The sequence below is a fragment of the Enoplosus armatus genome, chromosome 10, assembly GCF_043641665.1.
Source record: "Enoplosus armatus isolate fEnoArm2 chromosome 10, fEnoArm2.hap1, whole genome shotgun sequence".
In the NCBI taxonomy this organism is placed as follows: Eukaryota; Metazoa; Chordata; class Actinopteri; order Centrarchiformes; family Enoplosidae; genus Enoplosus; species Enoplosus armatus.
Window position 1 is genome coordinate 12,786,817 of NC_092189.1, and position 20,878 is coordinate 12,807,694.

Genomic DNA, 20,878 nt, shown 5'->3' on the forward strand with positions numbered 1-20,878 from the left:
CAGAATACTAATTGCCAATAATTTTGCTGTAACAATGTGAGGATTTGCTGCTTTTCTCTGTTTTATAATGAGCAATTTTCACTATTTTCTGATATCTAGATCAAACAATTGGTTTATTGAGAAAGAAATGAGCAGATTTGTCAGTAATCATTAGTTACCCTTAAATTTACTCATTTTAAAAAAAAAGAAGTTAACATGGTATTGTCCTACGAGATATATAGAAAACATACAGTCAATGGTATAAAACGATACACCTCTGGGTGTGCAGAGGCTAGATTTTCGTATATTCTCTAAATACAAGTGTTTTACGATTAACAGACAATGCTGAATCATGGTCTGAATACCATGGTGCATGCACTAAAATTGAATGCGTTTTTACCGCTGCGATGGTCACGTGATAAGGGCGGAAACTGACTCATAGTCCACGCTGAATCTCCCGCGAACGCAGCCATTTACTTCTTTTCTCCCTAGCAGTGACACCGGTGAGTCTCTATATTCTTCTCTCATTGCGGGTCGTTCTTTATTACAAGTTTGTGTGTATCGGGAAAGTCAGTTAAAACATCAGGAAACTTGATGGTATGCTTTGGGTTCATGTGGCGTTGAAAGTGTAGCCACGTGAGGGTCGAGCAACTAGGTTAGGCCATTGATTTTCTTGTGCTAACTCCCAGCTAACTTAGCCGTTAGCTCGTTGAAAAGAATGGCTTCCATGCCGTGTAAGCTAACATATTAGCAAGCAGAGCTCTCCCTCATTTCATTGCTTTGTTCTTGAGACCCGCTTATAATTCTCTTAAAGTATATTTACTATTGTTGACTAAACTAATCTTGAATGCCTAAAGTCGGCGTGATGAGTGAAGTTTCGTTTTTGGTTAAGTTTGCTATCAACTGCAACATGGAACACATTAGATGGTCTTACAGTCTAATTGTTCCAGTCGAACAAGAAAAAGTGCGGTCGTATGGCGCACTCTAAACGCTAGTAGCTTTTTAGCTAGCTAGCAACCGCCTGCGTTGAAATACGATTTCAGAAGCGAACTTTTTTTTTTCGTACACACTCAATGTGCAGCGTTACATGTTTTTGTTAAACATACAGTTTAATTTGTACATATTCAGACGTTTACGTAACGGTAACGCCACACGTAAACGTGTCGGAACGGTACCTTGGATAGAATATGCTAGAATTGGGTAATGCTATCGCTAGTCAACAGGCGGTGGAATATAACCGTTGGCTGTAATTAAATAGCTCAACGATTCAAAATAACTTGATTGTAACAAACCGTTACCGTTTCAACGTCAAATCGGGTCATATATAACACCACTAGCTTAACGTTACTGGCGACTGTCTACCGTTAACTTGGCACTCGGGATGATGACGGAGAACGTGCTAACCATCCCGCCTTGTTTTGTTTAAGTTAGATGGCAACCATGGCGGACTCAATGGCACCGTGTGTACCGGTGGCGGTGTTCAAGGTAAATGTTATTCTACAACGTTATGTCACTTATGTGCTGTTTGTGTGTCTTGACGTGTAGAGGACGGTACTTGGGCTAGCTGTGCTAACGTTCAGCGTGTTGAACCAGTACCAACCAGTCTAAACTAACTGCTCTCTTTCGAACAGCTTGTCTTGGTAGGAGATGGAGGCACCGGAAAAACGACTTTTGTGAAGAGGCACATTACAGGAGAGTTTGAGAAGAAATATGTTGGTGAGTAACTCCATGTTATGAAGTGAATGACATCAGTATATTACTGATAAAATTGAATTAAAGATGTAGTGCTAACTTGAAATCTCATGAAACTCTGATTCTTGGTGAGTAAACCATTGTATCAATCAGCAGGGCCAGATTAAACAGCTAGCAGGCTCTTGGTCAAACGTAAGCTGTGGGCCCCCATTGATTCCTCCTCCTCCACTGATACATTGGTAGGGGTGTACATTGCAGTATAGAAATACCAAACTAGAGTTGAGGTAATTTAGAAACTCGTCATTACATAGTTTGTCCACCAGAGAGCACTGACAAGTTGACATTTCAATTGCAAAATGTCTGCCTAGCATGTTTCTTGGTTGCAATTTAAAATTTTAAGAGATCATATTTGTTTTAAAAGTCCCCCCTAAAAGCAAAGTTATCATCATATTGCACCTTTTCTTGTTTTCATACATCTTGTCTTTGCTTCTGATTTTAGCTACTCTGGGAGTAGAGGTGCATCCGCTGATGTTCCATACCAACAGAGGACCTATCAAGTACAATGTGTGGGACACAGCTGGTCAGGAGAAGTTTGGAGGCCTGAGAGACGGCTACTACATTCAAGGTGTTCTTGACGATCCTTAACATGTTCTGCTTAATAAATCTCGAATAGTCAGCTCAATCACTATATATTTATTTAAATTTACCCCCCCCCCACATTGAATAGTGTGTTAAAACTTCTCTGCTACCTCCACAGCTCAGTGTGCTATCATCATGTTTGACGTCACCTCTCGAGTCACCTATAAGAACGTGCCCAACTGGCATCGTGACCTGGTCCGTGTCTGTGAGAACATTCCCATCGTCCTTTGCGGAAACAAGGTGGACATCAAAGATAGGAAAGTCAAAGCGAAGAGCATTGTGTTTCACCGTAAGAAGAACCTGCAGGTAATGACCGTTAACAAAAATGTGTCAATCCTCCTGTACACGTTTGGTCTGAACTATATTTCTAACTTCAATATACCGCTCTGTCCCCAGTACTACGACATTTCTGCTAAGAGTAACTACAACTTTGAGAAACCTTTCCTGTGGCTAGCAAGGAAGTTGATTGGTGATCCCAACCTGGAGTTTGTGGCAATGCCTGCCCTCGCTCCCCCAGAGGTCCAAATGGACCCAACCCTTGCTGCGAAGTACGAGGAAGAGCTTCAAGTGAGTATGACCATAAAGGCAATGTCTGTTTAGGTGACTATATGTAGTATATTCCAATCCAGCATCTTCTTCACCTGAGCCAAGTATACAACAAAAAACTCAGTAGGGCACCAGTTCACTTTGGGATTCTGAAAAATGATCTATCTTGTCTCCCACTGTCCAGGTTGCATCACAAACGGCACTCCCAGATGAAGAAGATGACCTCTAACCTGATAGCTAAATTTTCCCTCCCCCATCCATGGACAGGAAGTTGTTGGAGTTTTGCCCCCTTTACTGTAAAATCCCTTTTCAGATTTTTTATTTTTGAATTTTTTTGTTTGTTTTAAAACTAAGAAAAAAACTTGGTGAAAAAGCTGTGGTTCTAATTTCACTGTTTAAGACACACCCGCCCTAGTGTTGTCGTTGGCATGGCAACGTGCTACTCTTCATCTTCGAGCACCCTCCACTGCACTTACCCAGCTCACATAATGCTGTTGTACGGTGTACTGGAAGCACTAAGGGGAGTAAACTTTGAATAAAAAGATTCTCAATATAAGATGTCTATGTCTGATTTAAATTTTCCTGGACAGCAGTGTCAGAAGGGTCGCTAGTTAGTTGAAAGTAGTTCCAGTAAGCCTTTTTTGTGGAAAACATTTAACACACAGGTGTTATAACATTAACACCATTGGCTGTTATATTTAAGTGTCCCAGTAAGCCATGACAGTGTGATAATCAGAAAATAACAAATAATGAGCTAGCATGCACACTACCATAATCCTGAAACTGAAGCAGCCAGCTAAATTGAATTAATCATCACTTTATTTTGTACACCTTTATTATAAATGTCAAAACATCTTGTGAAAAAGGCCTATTGCTGTACAGTATTGGATTTGTAACAGTACCTACAATAGATGGTGAAGTGCTAGATACCATGTATAAACAGTATGGGGAAGATCTCTGATAGACAAATGTAAATATATATTGTGCAACCTGAAAACAATTTTTAGTCACCTTTTTTGTATTGGGGCCAAGTCTGACATTTCAAAACCTGGGCAAATGAAATCAAAACTGCAAGTGAAATGTGGGTCAGTTATTTTGACGAACTTGCCTTCTGCAGATGTTGGTTATGTTATGGACCACTTACATTCAGATGAGATAAAAGCAGATGTCGTATAGGGGTTAGGCTGGATGTCACAGGAGGCAACTACCCGGGGGTCCCCAAATGTCCCATGTTGACTGTCAATGGGGTTTGGTAAATTTACAATAAAGTACAATATCAAAGGCAGATCCTGCATTATTAGCGACTGTGGACATATCTTCTAGAGGGGGAAGTGTGCCTTAATCTAGTTTTCACAGCGTCATCATTTTATTATACTTACATGGTGTCTAATCCTAAATAAAATTGTTGACAATCCACTCGCTATCACAAAGTAGTATTACAGTAGTATTACAGTATTAGTAGTATTACTCCAGTATAGGATTACTGGTTGGGTCTCCAAGCATACAATGATGCGGCCATATGTAGTCTGCTGCGTCTCACTGTACTTGGATGGAGATTGGAGAAGACGGGGCTCATACACTATACACAGTAGGCGGGGGGCGTCGACAGGAGCCCCCAACGGCCAAAGATTTTCAATCTATTTCCAATCATAGAGGGGGCTACTGTAATCTGTTTTACACAATGATGGCCACCAGGTGTCAGTGGAGTTCTTTCATTCAGAGCACAGTGGACGTTGTCAACAGGATTACGTAATAGTTTTACTCCGCACATTCTTTTCTGTGACGTGAGCCTTCTACAGCCGGTTGCTGCGCGCGTCAACTACATCATATGTCCTCGAGACTGCACCTGCTTTGTGCAAAACAGAACAACTTTAGGTCTACGACATGATCACAAAACTGGAAAAAAGACAGCAAAAGCCAGTTCCCACTCAGTTACAAGCTGTGATAAAACGTAGAGCAGGGGCAAGTGGGAATGAGAGAGAAATATGGTGAGTGAGGAGAGTGTGTTTCTATAAATATATCTATATATATGTATATATAGATATAAATATATATATACACACTGAACTGTAAACACTATATTCATGTTGATTAGTGCAGTAACTGACTACACTGACACCCCACAACAACAATGCATTTAAAAATATATATTATTTTCTCTTATCTGACCTGTGAGCACCATGAGTTTTCCCAACTTTATGACTTTAACGCATATTTTAGCTATTGAACAATTCATTCAAATTGGGAGCATGAGGTGGAATGTGAAACTCTGCAGTAAAGTGTAGTTAATACATTTACTACCCTACAGACAAAATTAATGAGCTAAATAAGCAAATACAACTGACAAAATGTATGTTGAGCACCTCTTTAAAAATTCAAAACAACTCTGGCCAGTTTTATTTTGTGTTTTATTGACATTCCTGTGCTGACATTCCTGTGCTGTCAGTCCTGTCAAAGCACCTACCTCTATATTCTTCTCTGGGTCCATGCTTTCCTCCTCATAAACTTAGTTTGTCATGGCAACACCTCTCATTGGTTGTGATGGGGTCATTAGATTTGAACTTTGGGTATTCTTTTGCTCTTATTTTGTCCCCTTGCAATAGGCCAGAGGAGCCCACTTCGTCTACGTCACACATTTCATCACAAGTGAGCTCGCTGAAAGGAAGACATCAAGAGAAGACAATGGGTAAAGTACAGATGTATTTGACATGATGTTGTACTTTTGGGTTTGTGGGGAAGAGTAAATATTTCCTATATAATTCAGTTGCTTTCTGGGTAAATTTCACATCTACAATCTAAATGGACTGGCTCCAAACCCTGCTTTCATTATCAACCTACCTTGATCTGCTGAGTAAGTGGACCCTGCAGTGAGATTATTTTGTAATCTGCTATTTCCAAGGTCACTAATGAACTTTCAATCTCAAATCTTAAACCAACATGGATGGAAAGTCCAGAGTGCTACAATTACAATTCCATGACAACTGTTCATCTTTGTTGTCAACCTCAACCGGCTTTCATCATTTTGTTGTTCGACAGTGTGGCACCTTAATTAGATGTGAAGAAAGACTTTCAATCAGTCTTCATTTCATTTAGATTAATTTGGTTTAATTTGACCTTTAATGACGGGATTTCAATGCATTCAATTTTAAGAGAAGACAGTGTACTAATTTGCTAATGTACTAATTTTTTAAAAAGTATCAGGGGCAGTGTAGATTGCATTAATTGACAACATGTCAATGTGTCAGATTAAGCCTCATGGCCTTTTCACTTTATTTCTACGGGTAGGTGAATGCTTAAATAGTTTGAAGTGGTGAATTGGTTTAGGAGAGAAATGTTATTATTCCTACAACACCTGAATGCATCATCGGTGCAGGTGGCTCAGGGCGTGGCTTCATCTCCGTGGACAGGGACTTGTTTGCGCATGCGTGAGCCAGAAAAAGTGCGTTTTAGAATGATTACTGGTGGCCAGAGGAGAGGCAGATTATACGGCTCCACACAACTGTTGTTTTAATCCCCTGGGCGAAGAGATTTAGCAAAGAAAAAACACTGGTTTTAAACCCAGCAGCCATATTGTATGGAAAAACGACGGAAAGACTCCGCTTTTCAGAAAAAGTCGTTTTCTCAGATACCTCTGTCAAGACTTTTGAGGAGTTTAATTCTCTTTCTTACTGGCGGTGGGTTTGTGTTGCACAGCTAGTTTGCCAGCTGGCTGAGGAATTCAGAGATTGGGACTACTTTTAGAGCCATTTTACACAATATTGTGGTGTCTGTTTGGTTTAAAGGTGTTAAATTAACCGTCTAAAAGATGAAGGACCGATTGGAGCAACTTAAAGCGGTAAGTAGTGTCCGGGAAATGTTTCTCTGTACACTTTCATGTCTCTCTGAAAAACTAGAAATTAGACGTTAAGATTAGTGAAAACACAAACATTTAACTTAAATACTTGACACATAACCTACTAATCATTTGAACCATGTGATGACACAACTCATATAATGGATGTAGTAACACAGCAGGTTGGAAAGTGATTTGAAATGGGGATGTTAGGTAAAAGTAATTCATCATTTCCCGTTCTTTACATGCAGCCATGTTGCATAATGTGACGATTAAGTGTCAGATATGTACTGTAATGTAGTGTACTTGTTATTAGTTGAATTGTATTGCCAGAGGTCATTTTAAAAGTTGTATATTTAAGTTGGTGCTCTTTAGTCCTATGATATGATGTAGACCTGTGTATATACAAATATTGATAAATTTACTCAGCCTTCACATTGGGCAGTTTCATCTGAAAATGACAACAGATTAGTTATTCTGTTTTCATTTACCATTAAAATTCAAAAGGTTAGTCGATTATTGGATCTGGTTCCAGTGTCTAAAATGTGAGGATTTGCTGCTTTTCTCTGTTTTGTATCAATGTTTATTGAAAATCTTGGGGTTTTGGACTGTTTGCCAGACAAATCCATTGCATTCACCTCAAAATTGCGTTAATGACAGTGAATAGTAAACTTTGCACATGGGGGTGAGGCCTTGATCCAGTTGTAACCCAAGTCGGGATGTGTTGCCATTACCACCTGAGACTGCTGGCCAAATATTTGCTGTGTTTAAAGTTGCTGAACTGCGGTTATTCCCCCCCCCCAGGCGTATCTCACACAGCTGGCTTATTTTCAGGAAAAGGAAGCACAGATAGCAAGTGAAGTGGGACAGACATTTGATGGGAAGTTGACAGTGTGTAAAATAGGAGCTGTAAAACTATATTCTCTTGTCCTGGTTGCCTCCATCACACTCCCATCTATACTCCTCTCTTTCTTTGTCTTTCTTCTTTACCCACACTCGCCCACCGCCTTTACTTTCCTCCTTGAGTTTCCTATCTAATGTTTAACTTGCTGGCAGTAATCTATGCTGTATATTGGTGTGTGTGTGTGTGTGTGTGTGTGTGTGTGTGTGTGTGTGTGTGCGCACGCATACGTTCATGTGAATGTGGGCTCGTGCCATCTCCGGCGTGATCACATCACCTGATGTACTGAATTTTGGGAAAGAGGAGCAACAAGAAACGCTGACTTGTAGTTTAACCTGGAGCTATGGTCACATGTGATAGCTTACTCTGCATGCTGTTTATTAAGCTTTCAATACAGTTGCTGAAGGTTGACGTTAACTTGACAGCAGTTTTCTGTAATTCAGGCTTTCTGTTCCATTTCCCTTATGGTATTTTCAAATGTACTTTCAGTCAAAGCAATATCCTCTTCACTTCTGTGTGCACAGTGTTTTCCCCACACTGTAGTACAGGCCCGGGTGGGCTACTGTTGTTACTTTGCTTCCCCACCTGCCTCAGACATCCCCGCAGTGAATGGGGGCAAAGTTGTAACAGTACTAACACGGCTTCTTCTGTGGCACATTGTCAGATTTCAGCATTGCATTAACACAGGTCCTGATGGGAGTATTTTGGCTTCTGTCACCCTGCTGCTGTAAATCTAGTCTCAGGTCTCTGTCCTGCTGCTGCAATAGCGAGTGGCTCATTTTCTAAGCCTAACTAACAATTTTTATTGATCAATTCTTTAAAATGTTGAAGTAATATAATATTATTTTTATTAATATATGATAAAAATAACCCTCACACAAAAAGCCTGAGATGATGTCATCAATTTGCTTGTTTTGTCTGATGAAAGATATTCAATTTACTGAAATTAGGGTTAGGGTTAGGGTACAACTAAGAAAAGCGACAAATCCTCACAGATGACTGGCTGAAACTTTGGCATTTTTGTTTGAAGAATGACTTAAAATATTTGTCATTTATCAAAATAGCTGCGATTATTTCTCTGTCGATCGACTAATTGATTAATTGACTAATCGCTTCAGCCCTATAAGTGTTCCCACACGTTATTTGTTCTCTATATGACTGCCTTTTCAGCTCAGTTTGGCCTTTGTACACCGTCATCTTTCTCAACTGTCTTGAGAAAGTAGAGTGTATTGTCCGCTGCTGTTTCGTCATTTATGATTCTCAGAGACAAAGTCTGACAGTTAATCACCTCCCAGTTTCTTTAAGACGACGGAGTCACAGGAAAGATAGTGAGGGGGAGGGTTGGACGTTCAGCATGGCCATGACTGGACTGTGTTTGCATAGTTTTGTACATAATAGGTCATACAGGTAACTTCAGGCTTTTTTCATTGGGTTGTTGTTCTTGTATGAACATGATATATCTCACCATAGTAGTGTTGAATCTGATAGGATGAGCTTAGTCTTTATATACTTGCCAGTGCATGCATCTTTCTAGCCATGGGTTTTGATCATTTTTTGCTTTGTTGCACATTTGATCTGACTTTCCAGAAAGACCAGTACAACACAGTGTTATAATTCGGGCTCCAGTGTGTTAAGAGAGCCAGACAGAGGATCACTCTGTCCGCTTCAGTGTAAAACCTCTGTCCCAGTCATTGCCTTGTTGAGGGGAATTATGCAACATGACATATGGGGTTTTGTATGCAGAACAAGCGTAATTAAGTGATTTGAATAAAAGGAACAAGCCCGCCATCACTCATGCACTGATGTCGTATGCTGTTTTTCTAATCTTGATGTCCAGTTGTTCAAATGTTATCCAGTGTGTTTTTGTGTTTTGATGATTACACAATCTTCATGTAACTAAGCATGAGATTATAGTGTTTTTGTCAATTTTGGTCCCAAAAAAAAAAAAGAGAGAAAATCTAATTTGCTGGGTCATGGTTCACTCTGCCAGTCAACATTTTGGCACTGTTGCACAGAGAGGCCTTAAATCTAGTTGTTCACAGTATTCATTTATTTATTTTTGAAAACATAATGATTAGAGGATGGGTGTTGGCATTAGATGATATTGCAGAATGTAATGTAATGAAGAATGCTGTAAAATACTGGTTAAGATGAGCAAGTGAGGTTAACGAGGAATGTTGCAACAGTTTTCTTTCTTCATGACTTGGTAAAGTCGGTAAAGACTGTTCCTGTCAGTATCAAACTGTTGTTACATAGAAACAACTGCCAGTGTGTGCGGCCTTTTGTCTGTTTGGCTTTTCAAAACATTTGCTGCACACGTCGGTCCCTTTCCCCTTATTTTTGCTGAATGAGAGACACTGGAAGGAAGTGAGCGCTTGCTCTTATCTCGCTACAGCAGAAATGCTGTGTGAGGGAGCATAATGTGAGTGCTACGGCTGTATACTCGATGAGTAACTCACTGAGATTAAAAACACCTAAAAACAAGCAGTGTGTGTGTTTGTCCCGGGAACTCTGAGTTCACTACTGTTGTTAGTTACAGCAAATGTAGCCTGAACCGAGTAGTTCAGGCTACATTTGCAATTCAAATTTTAGATGGGGAGCAGAAGGTTGAAGACCGTCTAAAACTCAGCATTTGAACAGAAACGACGACGTGCTGTAAATTTAAGTTCCCAGTAGGGTTGCAACTGCCAATTATTTTCATTATTGATTAATCTGCTGATTATTTTATCGATTTAATCATTTTGTTTATAAACTATCTGAAAATAGTAAAAAAAAAAAAAATTTGATTATGATTTCCAAAACGTAAGAAAACAAAAAAGAAAAACACAAACAAAATCTGTTTACTATCAAATGGAGAAATGAAAGCAGAAGATGCTCACATTTGCAAAACTGGAGCCATCAAATGTTTGTCAGTTTTGCTTGAAAAATGTCTAACGCCGTTCATCACTTGTCAAAATATGTGACGGTTCATTTTCTGTCAACCGACTACTCGATTAATTGACTGACTGTTGCAGCTCTAGCTCCAAGTTCCTTTTTAAAGATGGTATTGTGCGCTGTGTAACCAAATAAGAAACCAAGGAACTCCCTTTGGAAGTTAAAGATATTCTAGAGGAGCATAAATCAAGTGTAATATTGATATTTGTTGAGATTACTAGTTTAGAGATTGAGGGCGAGTCAGGTGATATCAGAGAGCAGGGAAGTCGACAGGTGTGTAGGCCAGTATTTTCCAGGCCGTGACTTTGATCCAGGCTGACTTTCTCCAGGAAAGTCAAGTGTCCAGACTTCAGACTCTGTCACTCATTACAAAACAGCAACACAGACTATGTGTGAAGTCGTCCAGCAGCACTCTTTATGTGCTTAGTGAAAAGCAGAAGTTATTAAGAGGGAGGGAACAAAGTGAGCTTACTGTTTCCCTCTTTTTTTTTTTTTTTTACCTCCACCTCACACCGTCACAGCATGGCCCTGTGATGTTTGTTTACACTGTGCCTTTGCTGTGGTTTCTTAAAGTCAGTTGAGAACAGGTTGAGTTCCTGGAACCCAGCCCTCGTCCCTCACCATGTAAATATTCACCAGCAGTGCTGAGGTCTTTGTGGCCAACCCTTGGCACTGCCCTGTGTTTACTGACTGTCCCCTGTGACATATTTATGACGTCTTATTAGAATGGTATTTTGTATTCAGTCAGAAATATTGGCATTGGCCTATAAAAACAACATTGATTGTGGTTATGTATGTTTTTTAAGACTTGGGAGGACTAGGCCTGTGAGTGCTGACCAAAATGTATCCATTTAGCATTGAATACTTTGTCAGATTCGTGTTTGCATTTACTTGTTCGGTGATTTACTTTTTAAATTTCCTGGTTTAAATCTTAATTTTGCTATTTTTTTAGTCCTTGGACAGCTTCTCAGTGTTGTGACAGAATTAAAGAAATAGTTAATTTGAGGAGATTGATACCACTCTCATGCTAAATATGAAGCCACAGCTAGCAGTCAGTTAGCTTAGCTTAGCATAAAGAATGGGACCAGGGAGAAACAGCTAGCCTGGCTCTGTCCATAGGTAACAAAATCTGCCAGCACGTTTTAAAGCTGACTAGTTAACACCTAAATATCTCGTTTGTTTAATCTGGACAAAAACCAAAGATCAAAAATGGTTGTGGTTTTACGGGTAGTTACATGCCAGACTTTTTCTTATCTGGGATCTGTAACTTCCCGGAGTCTCTGCTTTGCCTGAAAACCTCACTGACATCTGAGGAGTTTGGCTTATTTTGTTGGGAAAAAAAGTATTGTTTTGGTATCACAAGTGAAACTCAGGTCTTGTATTGGCACTGGTATCAAAACTTGATACTTAAAATTGATACTTAACCTTTTATAGGAAATAGAGCGTTCACAAAGACCACCAGGCACACATTGCTGTCTGTTGCACACAGGCAGGGCTGTGAATGAGTTTTAAACAGAGATGGTGTGGAACCTTGTTTTGGCCTCAGGTTAGTTTGTTTAACAGGATGTAATTGTTAACAGCATAGGATGTATTTATTCTGTGTGTTTATCTGGGTGCATATGTTATAGAAAAGACGTTTTAGTGCTATTTATTATTATCTGCTTTTCTCTAAAGGCAAGGGAAGGTTTGTTTGTAGGGCACCTTTCAACGACCAAGTGTTTCATATAAAACCTAAAAAAAAAAGCATATAAGATAATATATAAGAGTTGCATAAAACAGAAGATGAATAATAAATAGTGGACATAAATTGGCACACAGAGGTGTCTGTTTTTCTGTTTTTACCCTGGTAAACACAATCTGAATTAACCTTTTAATCCCGGGGTGTTGATGACATGCTTTATACTTGGAGCTTTAGAAAAACATGTAATACCCATCACACGTTCTCTCTCTGGCCTGCTGGGACTATACTATTACTACTCTGATACATCTTTTACTTTTATCCTGCTAGACGTGTGATCAAGATGACGACGAGGTGGAGATTGCTGTGGACAACGCAGCCTTCATGGACGAGTTCTTCTGTCAGGTCAGTGTCTCTATTAGTGTGTGTGGGCTGTGCTCCTTTTTACTTGTTCACTTGTACGTATGAGAGCATACACGGGTGAACGTTTGTGAATGTCTTAATTTATGTTGCATACACTTGATACTCATGGTATTTGTTTCAGATTGAGGACATCAGGAACAGTATCGATAAAATTGATAACAACGTGGCAGAAGTCAAAAAGCTTTACTCCGTCATCCTGTCTGCCCCCACATCAGATCAGAGTAAGATACCTTACCACTATCAGCTTCTCTTCCTGTACCTCTTCTTCTGCAAATGTACTCACCTCACCCCTCTCACTTAGGGTCATATTAAGGATGTTTTTCTTGCCTAATCCTACCTCCTTACTAATGTTTCTCCTTTACAAGCTGCATTTACTTGCATTTTTCCCCCAAATTGAATTAAATCTGACTTTTGCAAAGAGGAACTCTTTTTCACTTAAAAGCGAGTCAGTAATCTGCATTTTGTTGTACAATGTGATTTTCTTAAAGCAACATTATAAAAAAGATGTCGATTAATGCAGCTTCACTGGTGTGGAAACTTAAGAGAATTGAGAGATGGCATTGTGAAAGATGGCTGATCTTTCCCAGCTTGATTTGACAACATTGTCAATTTATTTGTACTTGTAGTAGGTGTGGCTCTTTTGCTGCATTAGCTGTTTATTGCCACATGATCTCTTCCTTCCCAGAAACACAGGATGACTTGGAGGCAATCACCAATGACATAAAGAAGATGGCCAACAATGCAAGAAACAAACTCAAGAGTGAGTCTGCCTGCCACTGCCACACACACAGCTAGTCAGTGAGAATAACGGGGATGTTGAAATGGTTTAATGTGAAATGTTACTGAAGAATTAAACAGTGATAGTTGAGGTTAAGCTGAATCATAAATCAGTCATTTGGATTGTTTCCCAGCCATCGAGAGGAACCTGGAGTCCGAAGAACAGGAGAGGGTGTCCGCTGACATGCGGATACGTAAATCGCAGGTAAATGATGTCCATGTGAAATTAAAGCCGGCCTCATAGGAAACCTCCCCTCAGAATGTAAACACTTTTCATATTGTGTGTTAGGACTTGTTCGTTTTTACTCTGCAGGATGTTCTGAGCTCTTCAATAGGCTCATTGCCATGACCATATTTGATTAGAGCATACTGTATGAATAAGAAAAAACAACAGGCCTTTGTGGATATAATATTCCAAAACTTTAAAATCTCAGTACTTCCACCAAGATTACTTCTGTGCTAAATACTTTTTTCCCTGTCTCCCAGCATGCAGTGCTGTCCAGGAAGTTTGTGGAGGTAATGACAAAGTATAATGAAGCCCAGGTGGACTTCAGAGAGAGGAGTAAAGGACGTATTCAGAGACAGCTAGAGATCAGTGAGTGACACGCACATACACGGCCATAAAGCCATGTGATGGTCCCACAGTTGTCTTTGTCATTAACCTTTAACTTGTATTTCATTTGCAGCTGGAAAAGCAACAACAGATGACGAACTGGAGGAGATGTTGGAGAGTGGCAATGCTGCTGTGTTTACTGCAGGGGTCAGTGTGCGTGTGTGCGTGTGTGTGTGTGCGTGTGTCTCAGAGTTAGTAATAAAATCACATCAGGGAGTGTACCCTAAAAATGTGTGAGATGCACCCATTTCTTCCTTTTAATGATAATTTTTTTGTTTTCTCATATAAACAAAACTATAGCAAAACACGACGGCACCACAATCAAAACATTGATTAAGTCAAACATTACATAAAAGCAAACAGAAGCACAATGAAGCAGCATTAATCAGTCATGATTTACATACAAGAATTGAATCTTTGACTCATGGACAAGAGGAGCCAGTGAGCTTACACTGTTTGCCATCTAATGAACTGTCATTTCCTTTTAAAGAAGCAGTGACAGTTTTCTTACTTAGAATTTTATATATGTCTCTATATCACTATGACATACACTCATTTTCATTTCCTCCTGTTTCAGCGAGTTGCCCTTTTCAGCCGAGATGCAAACTAAACCACGTCATGGCCAATCTCTGCCACACTGTTTAGAAGAAATAAAACCCAAATATTAAATGTGACCCAGTGACAAATCTTCATTTAGACGTTTTCTTTGCGTGCATGTGTGTCTGTGCTGGTTGTGACTGGTAATAACAAGCCCCTCCTTCCCACAGATCGTGGACTCTGGGATCTCTAAACAAGCCCTGAGTGAGATTGAAGCCAGACACAAAGACATCGTCCGTCTGGAAAGTAGCATCAAAGAGCTGCACGATATGTTTGTAGACATCGCCATGCTGGTGGAGAGCCAGGTACAGTCCTCTACGTCCACCTGCCCATCATTTCGTCCACCCATCAGTTACTTAAGAACATCTCATCTATTTCATTCATTTATTCACTCTTTGCATTCATTCTTTAACCTTTCCCCGTGGCTTTGTGCTCAACCCGGACTGGATTCAGCTCTTTTTATTCGTCTTCCTGTCTGACTATCAATCTGTATCTGTCTCTGTCTCCTCTTTTCCAGCTCCATGCCTTTCGTACACCTCTCTTTACCCTCCTGCCACCTCCATCTCTTCACCCAACATTGATGGAACAACATGAATGTGTTTAGTAAGATGCACGAATGAAGCATCAGTGTACACATCAGAGCAGACTCACTAGAATGAAAACAAACACATATTGTTGATCAGTCACTGTATGTATGTGCGTGCACACGTCTAACCACATATTTCTTGCTGCTTGCGCCATGCTTTCTGAGGGAAAGTCTTGAGGTTTGAGGTAAGGGCCACACTCCTGCTCTGTATGTTGTGTGATTTTCTTCTTGTTTTCTTAACCATTTTTATTTCCAGCTTTTAGTTGAAAAGGTTTCTTCCAAACGAAAAAGAAATTCAGCACTGACATAAATATGAATGCTTCGCCCATGAAATGTACCATGTCATTAAAAATTATTGAAACTGCCTGAAGACTTCACTTAAGCAGCAGTGGAGGTTTTGACAATCATTTGAAACCAGATGTATTTGTTTTTAAACCAATGTACTATACTTTTCTTCTGCTCGTTGAGTGTTGTTCTGTGTCTCACTGATTGCTGTGTTGTTTTTCAGGGTGACATAGTAGACAACATAGAGAAGAATGTATCCAAGTCAGTGGACCACATAACAGTGGCTAAAGAACAGACCAAAAAAGCTGTAAGGTACCAGACCAAAGCACGCAAGGTAATGTCATTCAGCCAACTGCTGCACCAGTCTGCTTGTGAGCTCTTCCTGTTTTTATTCTCTTTATTTTCTAAACACAGTTACACTTTTTTTTTTTACTGTTTGACACATTTAAACCACATAGTGTGCATACAGATCAGACTCCCTCACCCTGCAGACACACTGCCAATCACACACAACTGTTGAATCCTGTGTGCTTTGCGCTCTCTCTCTCTCTCTCTCTCTCTCCGTGCCCCATGTAAGGGGGGGATGATTGAAAGGATTGAGAGCAACATGGACCAGTCAGTGGGCTTTGTGGAGCGGGCCGTAGCAGACACTAAGAAGGCTGCAAAGTTTCAGCAAGAGGCTCGCCGTGTGAGTGACTCCTGTCAGGAAGAGCGGTCCGGTTTCCCAAAAGCAACGGAAATAGAACAATCTCAGGGATTTTCTTTTTTTTGTTAGCGTTAACAGGCGCAAACAAACAAAAAAAGAGGGATTGTAAAATTAAATACTAAACTGAGTCAGAATCAACTTCACAAGCCTGGCCTTGTATTAGAGTAATATAATCTATGTGTCCTATGCAATGTGACATAATTCAGCAAGCACAAATTCCTGGTAGATTACTTTGTAACATAGACGCCTTATTTCTACCGCTTACCTTGTGATCATCGCAATGAAAGATAAAATGAAAATTGTTATGATAAATTGTGTTAAAGAGTTATAAGATTCTGTTGCTGTGCAGTGTTTTAGCATCTGATAAGCTTTCACTTAACTCGTGAATCTGTTGCTCAAACTGGCCGTCCTGGATCATATTTCAAACTGATGCATAAAACTTCACACCTTCACCCTTTCTTTTACCACAAGACTGTTTTCTGTCTAAACGTCCTGTTAGTATATGAGAAGTGGAAAGAAGTGGAATTCCTCTTTAACACAAAGATGCTTTTGGGAAACCTGCCTGACAACATGAAGATCATCCCCTCCATCAAGACCCTGATCTTCACCTTGATCCTTACCAGTGATGACCCCCCAACCCTCCTACCTGCTTGGTTCCTGAGCGTCCACCCCCCTGTGGCCCCCCTGTGCTTTGAAAACCACCTGCCCAGCACCAAGACCACATACACACACACACTCATTGACCACTTCCACACTCTTTTCTCTCTGTCCTTTCTCTTCAGCTTTAACCTTAACTTTGTCTTTGTTTACAGTCGGCTTGTGACTGCTGCATTATTCTCTGGTTTTGTCTGTGTTTGAAGATGTAGCTCGTTAGCTTCAGGCTGTTACAGCATGTGTGTGAAAACAGCTTTTTTTATTGACAGGTTAACATAAAGTCAACATGAGACGAAACTGGTTTATTAGACTTCAGAAATATTTATGCTCTGAGTTTGTGTGGTTACCAAGCTACGAAGAGAATTCATGATATTTGATAGGGCCATTGTTGCCACATACTGAACATCATACAAAACTAGTACAAATACTATATAACATACAGCAGTAAATTCCATAATTGCTGGTCCTGATGGTACTGTATGTTACTTGGTTGTTCCCAACAGAAAGTGGTGATAATAGTGGTGGTTGTGCTGGTCTTGCTGGCCTTACTAGCTCTCATAATTGGTTTGTCAGTGGGATTGAAGCCAAGGCGATGAGCTATTTGAATAAGAGGAGAGCAAAGGGTGAGTAACTCTGGAGCAAACATCCTCTGTAGGGCCACAATGGGTGTGGGTACGAAGCATGCTTTGGAAAAGGGTTTGCATGCTCTTTTCCTCAGGTTGTGTGTGTGTGTGTGTGTGTGTGTGTGTGTGTGTGTGTGTGTGTGTGTGTGTGTGTGTGTGTGTGTGTGTGTGTGTGTGTGTGTGTGTGTGTGTGTGTGTGTGTGTGTGTGTGTGTGTGTGTTTTCTTTCTATCCAGAGGGATTACTTGAGGTGTGTTTGTGTGCATTTGAAGTTCTTGGGTGTGTGTGTGTTTTTTCTCCTATTCTGCGGCACTTGCCTCTGGTTACTGCTGAACAAACACAGCAGTGCTAGCTGTGAGTTGGTGGCACACAGTTTCAGCCGGTGTTTGGTCGGTGGGCTCTCTTCAGTGCTCATGTTCCCCGCCATTAACACTGTTCTCCTTTTGTCTCTCTCTGGTTCTCCCTCTCTGTAGAAGATGATCATTATCGCTGCAATCTGTGCTGTGGTTGTAGCAATCGTCCTCATCATCATCCTCACCCAGACACTATAGCAGAGGCGCTGTCTTGTTACCATCATCAGTTTGTTCATCATCCACTTCATCCTGTCCTCCATCAGCTGACCTGCCAAAGAAAAAACTGACACTGATCACTCCATCAATTAAAAACCTGAAGGACTAGTGCTACAATTGACTTCTGAGGAAAATAAGAAGAATTACAAAACTTAATAAACTTTTTGATTTGTCCGATCAGAACAGTCCTTCCTGGTCTGTTTGACTCCCTCATGTGGTTTGGACAGTTTGAGGATGCTCTGCTGCAAATGAGGAAATGGGAGTGACGCTGACACGAAGTACAATACCTGTTGTATCTCTGCGGAGGGGAAAAGGGAATTGAAAAAGTAACTGATCATAATGTCACTCCAGTGTCCATTTCATTCGATGCCAAAGAGTCAGCCTAGAAGTGTTTGCCATCTGAAATGTGTTTTAACATCCAGTAAGTCTGACCCTTGTGAAGCCTTGTAGAAGCACATCACCCACCTTATCTTCATTTATTGCCTTTATGAGCCGTGACACATTGTGATTGAAAAACTAGCTATTTTAGTTTCACTGTATTGGGATTTTGTTGGTTTTAGGGAGTTCCAGCACTTTCAAAATATATCTTATTTCTGTAATTAAGCTCAGATGATCGCGGAAATAATACTTGATATCTAGCCATGAATATGGCTCAGTTCTTAAACTTGAAGAGGATGTCATTCTTCAATACAGAGAGCCCAGCCGTTCTGATTTTAAATGTGAAGGATGGTGCTTATGGAAACACATTTCATGAACAGGTGGAGCAAAGATAAGCAAAAAAAAAAGAAAGAAAGACAGCTATTGGGATCAACATGCATCCATTACTTGAAGATTTATCAGAACACTGCAACATCTGGGAGAAATGCATGAATATTTGCTTTGTATCTTTGCTAACCTGATGACATGATTGTCTCGCCTGTTAAAACGCTGTAAAAACAAAAAAAATGCCCAAGGGTAAAAAGAGAGACTGGTAGTAACACTAGCTACTTTTTTTCCAGTAAGTGCCAGAATAGCTTTTGTATTTATTGTACTTTTTCATGACGTGTTGCTAATAAAGTCGCACATAAAGGATAAAGTGTAAATGAACACTCTAACACACAGTGAGGCCTCCCTGACCGCTGGCTCTTCACTAGTGTGAACTGCTTTTCATGGCATATTTTAGGTCTCATATTTTTAGCCCGTCAATGAATCCTATGTTCATGTTTAAACAGCTTCAGAGAGGTGTTGGTTAAACTCTATGGACATTTTTGGAGGCAGTAGTTTGTGGTGCTTTTGAATTGTATTGCATTATACTTAAGAGGTGTGTCTAATATTTAGTCTGCCCTCATTGATGTAAACGGGGTGAAGAAGATATTAGTAACACCTCTAAGTTCAACAGCACGACTAAATACAAGAATAAAGTTGAATCTAGTTTTAGTAAATATTGAGAAATTGGTACATAACTTTAAGCAGATTTGTTGTACTATACATATGTGAGAATGTCGTCACTAAACCTACCCAAATGAAGGAGTTATTACAGGACTGTTGTATTAGACTGCCTTAGTTTTAGCTAGGTGTACCGAATAAATTGGTGTAATTCTACTTCATCATTTCAGTTGGCCTTTTCGTCTTGGTAGAAAGAACGTGTCGAACTGACAGTTTATTGAACGACAGTGCGCACGTTGTCACCCAGTGGCTTTTAATATGGCAATTAAAGCAGGTGACTTCAGCTGTGCATACAAGGATAATAGTCAATAATCTACAGGTATTGATCACATCTGGGGGTTTTGTAGTGTCCGGTGCTTTATGAAGGCCACTGTCACTAAGGGGAGTCTTTGTTTCTGTTTGACCAGAGCCTGAATGGTGCCTTTAATTCTGGTTGTACGGGGAGCACTTGAAAGTGAGAGGCCCCCCCAGCTTGGTCTTTTGACCACACAGTCTGCTCTTTTGGCTTCAAATGTTCAATCCTAACGCTTCTATTCAAGCCTTGTTCTTCACACCACTTTAGCAATCAGCACTGGGCTGCAACAAGCGAAGGAGGAGAAAAGGAAAGCTGTTGTACACTGTTTTAAATTATGGTTCCAATGATTTTAATGGAAATTAAAGATTTTATGTTTTTTAATGACTGGTTGGCGAGTGTTTCCTTTGTGAGTGACCGAATGTAAATATGTAACTGAAATTTGACACTTTTTTGATGACTGCATGTTGTGGACGAGCTGTGTGAATGTTTTTATGGGATGGTAGAAGCTGTTGTCAGCAGATTGTTGATGCAGCATGTTAACCACTGTGTTGCAAAGTGCAGCTTTTAAAGACTGGTGCACAAGAGTCAAAGAGGAGGTAAGATTTTTTTTTTTATTCTTCACCTTTCTTCTCTCTTTACACACAAATACACACTCTAACCTCTGTGACCCTTTGTTCTCCTTTTGCTCGATCATTTCCTCCATTAATGTGAATATTTGCATTGTGTCTTGCTGCGTTTGTGTGTAGACTCATGAATTAAAGCCTAATTCCAATGTCTGATGACTGTTTATTTTTGATAAAATTACAGAAAAAGATGATGATTACACTGTGCTGTGCCATCATTGGAATCGTTGGGTTCTCCTATCTCTACAGCTTCTTCTCATAAAAAGGTTTTACACAGGTAAAACACCAGCATCGGCCTGCAACACTATGACCTCTGTTCTTTCACACTATATGTTGAAACAATGTCCTCTTTTTTTTTGTCTTTGTGTAGTGTTTCCAGGAGAGAGGGTTTCAAGAAAAAGAACACTTCCTGAGGTGCTCCCCCTATTTTTACCCTGACCATTATTTGAATCTGTTTTAAAAATCAAATTAAATATATAAAAAAATATGAATTGAACCATAT

At 40.0% G+C, this 20,878-nt stretch overlaps 2 protein-coding genes across 6 annotated transcripts; both read left to right on the forward strand.

The window, feature by feature from the left end:
• Positions 1-410: 410 nt before the first annotated feature.
• ran (RAN, member RAS oncogene family) lies at positions 411-3,412 on the forward strand. Its single transcript, XM_070913080.1, has 7 exons — positions 411-482; positions 1,411-1,464; positions 1,611-1,695; positions 2,171-2,296; positions 2,429-2,616; positions 2,707-2,877; positions 3,041-3,412. The coding sequence occupies exons 2-7, from the start codon at positions 1,411-1,413 to the stop codon at positions 3,083-3,085; spliced, it is 669 nt and encodes a 222-aa protein (XP_070769181.1). The 5' UTR covers positions 411-482; the 3' UTR covers positions 3,086-3,412.
• Positions 3,413-6,565: 3,153 nt separating this feature from the next.
• On the forward strand, positions 6,566-20,638 carry stx3b (syntaxin 3b). Of its 5 annotated transcripts, XM_070912769.1 has the most exons (11): positions 6,566-6,691; positions 12,532-12,606; positions 12,746-12,845; positions 13,310-13,384; positions 13,536-13,606; positions 13,888-13,996; positions 14,088-14,161; positions 14,782-14,916; positions 15,706-15,816; positions 16,060-16,170; positions 20,561-20,638. In XM_070912769.1, the coding sequence occupies exons 1-11, from the start codon at positions 6,662-6,664 to the stop codon at positions 20,636-20,638; spliced, it is 969 nt and encodes a 322-aa protein (XP_070768870.1). In that variant the 5' UTR covers positions 6,566-6,661. The 5 variants fall into 5 exon arrangements, with proteins under 5 accessions (XP_070768870.1, XP_070768874.1, XP_070768873.1 ...); XM_070912773.1 differs by lacking the exon at positions 15,706-15,816; XM_070912772.1 differs by lacking the exons at positions 16,060-16,170; positions 20,561-20,638 and adding an exon at positions 17,938-20,134.
• Positions 20,639-20,878: the final 240 nt, after the last annotated feature.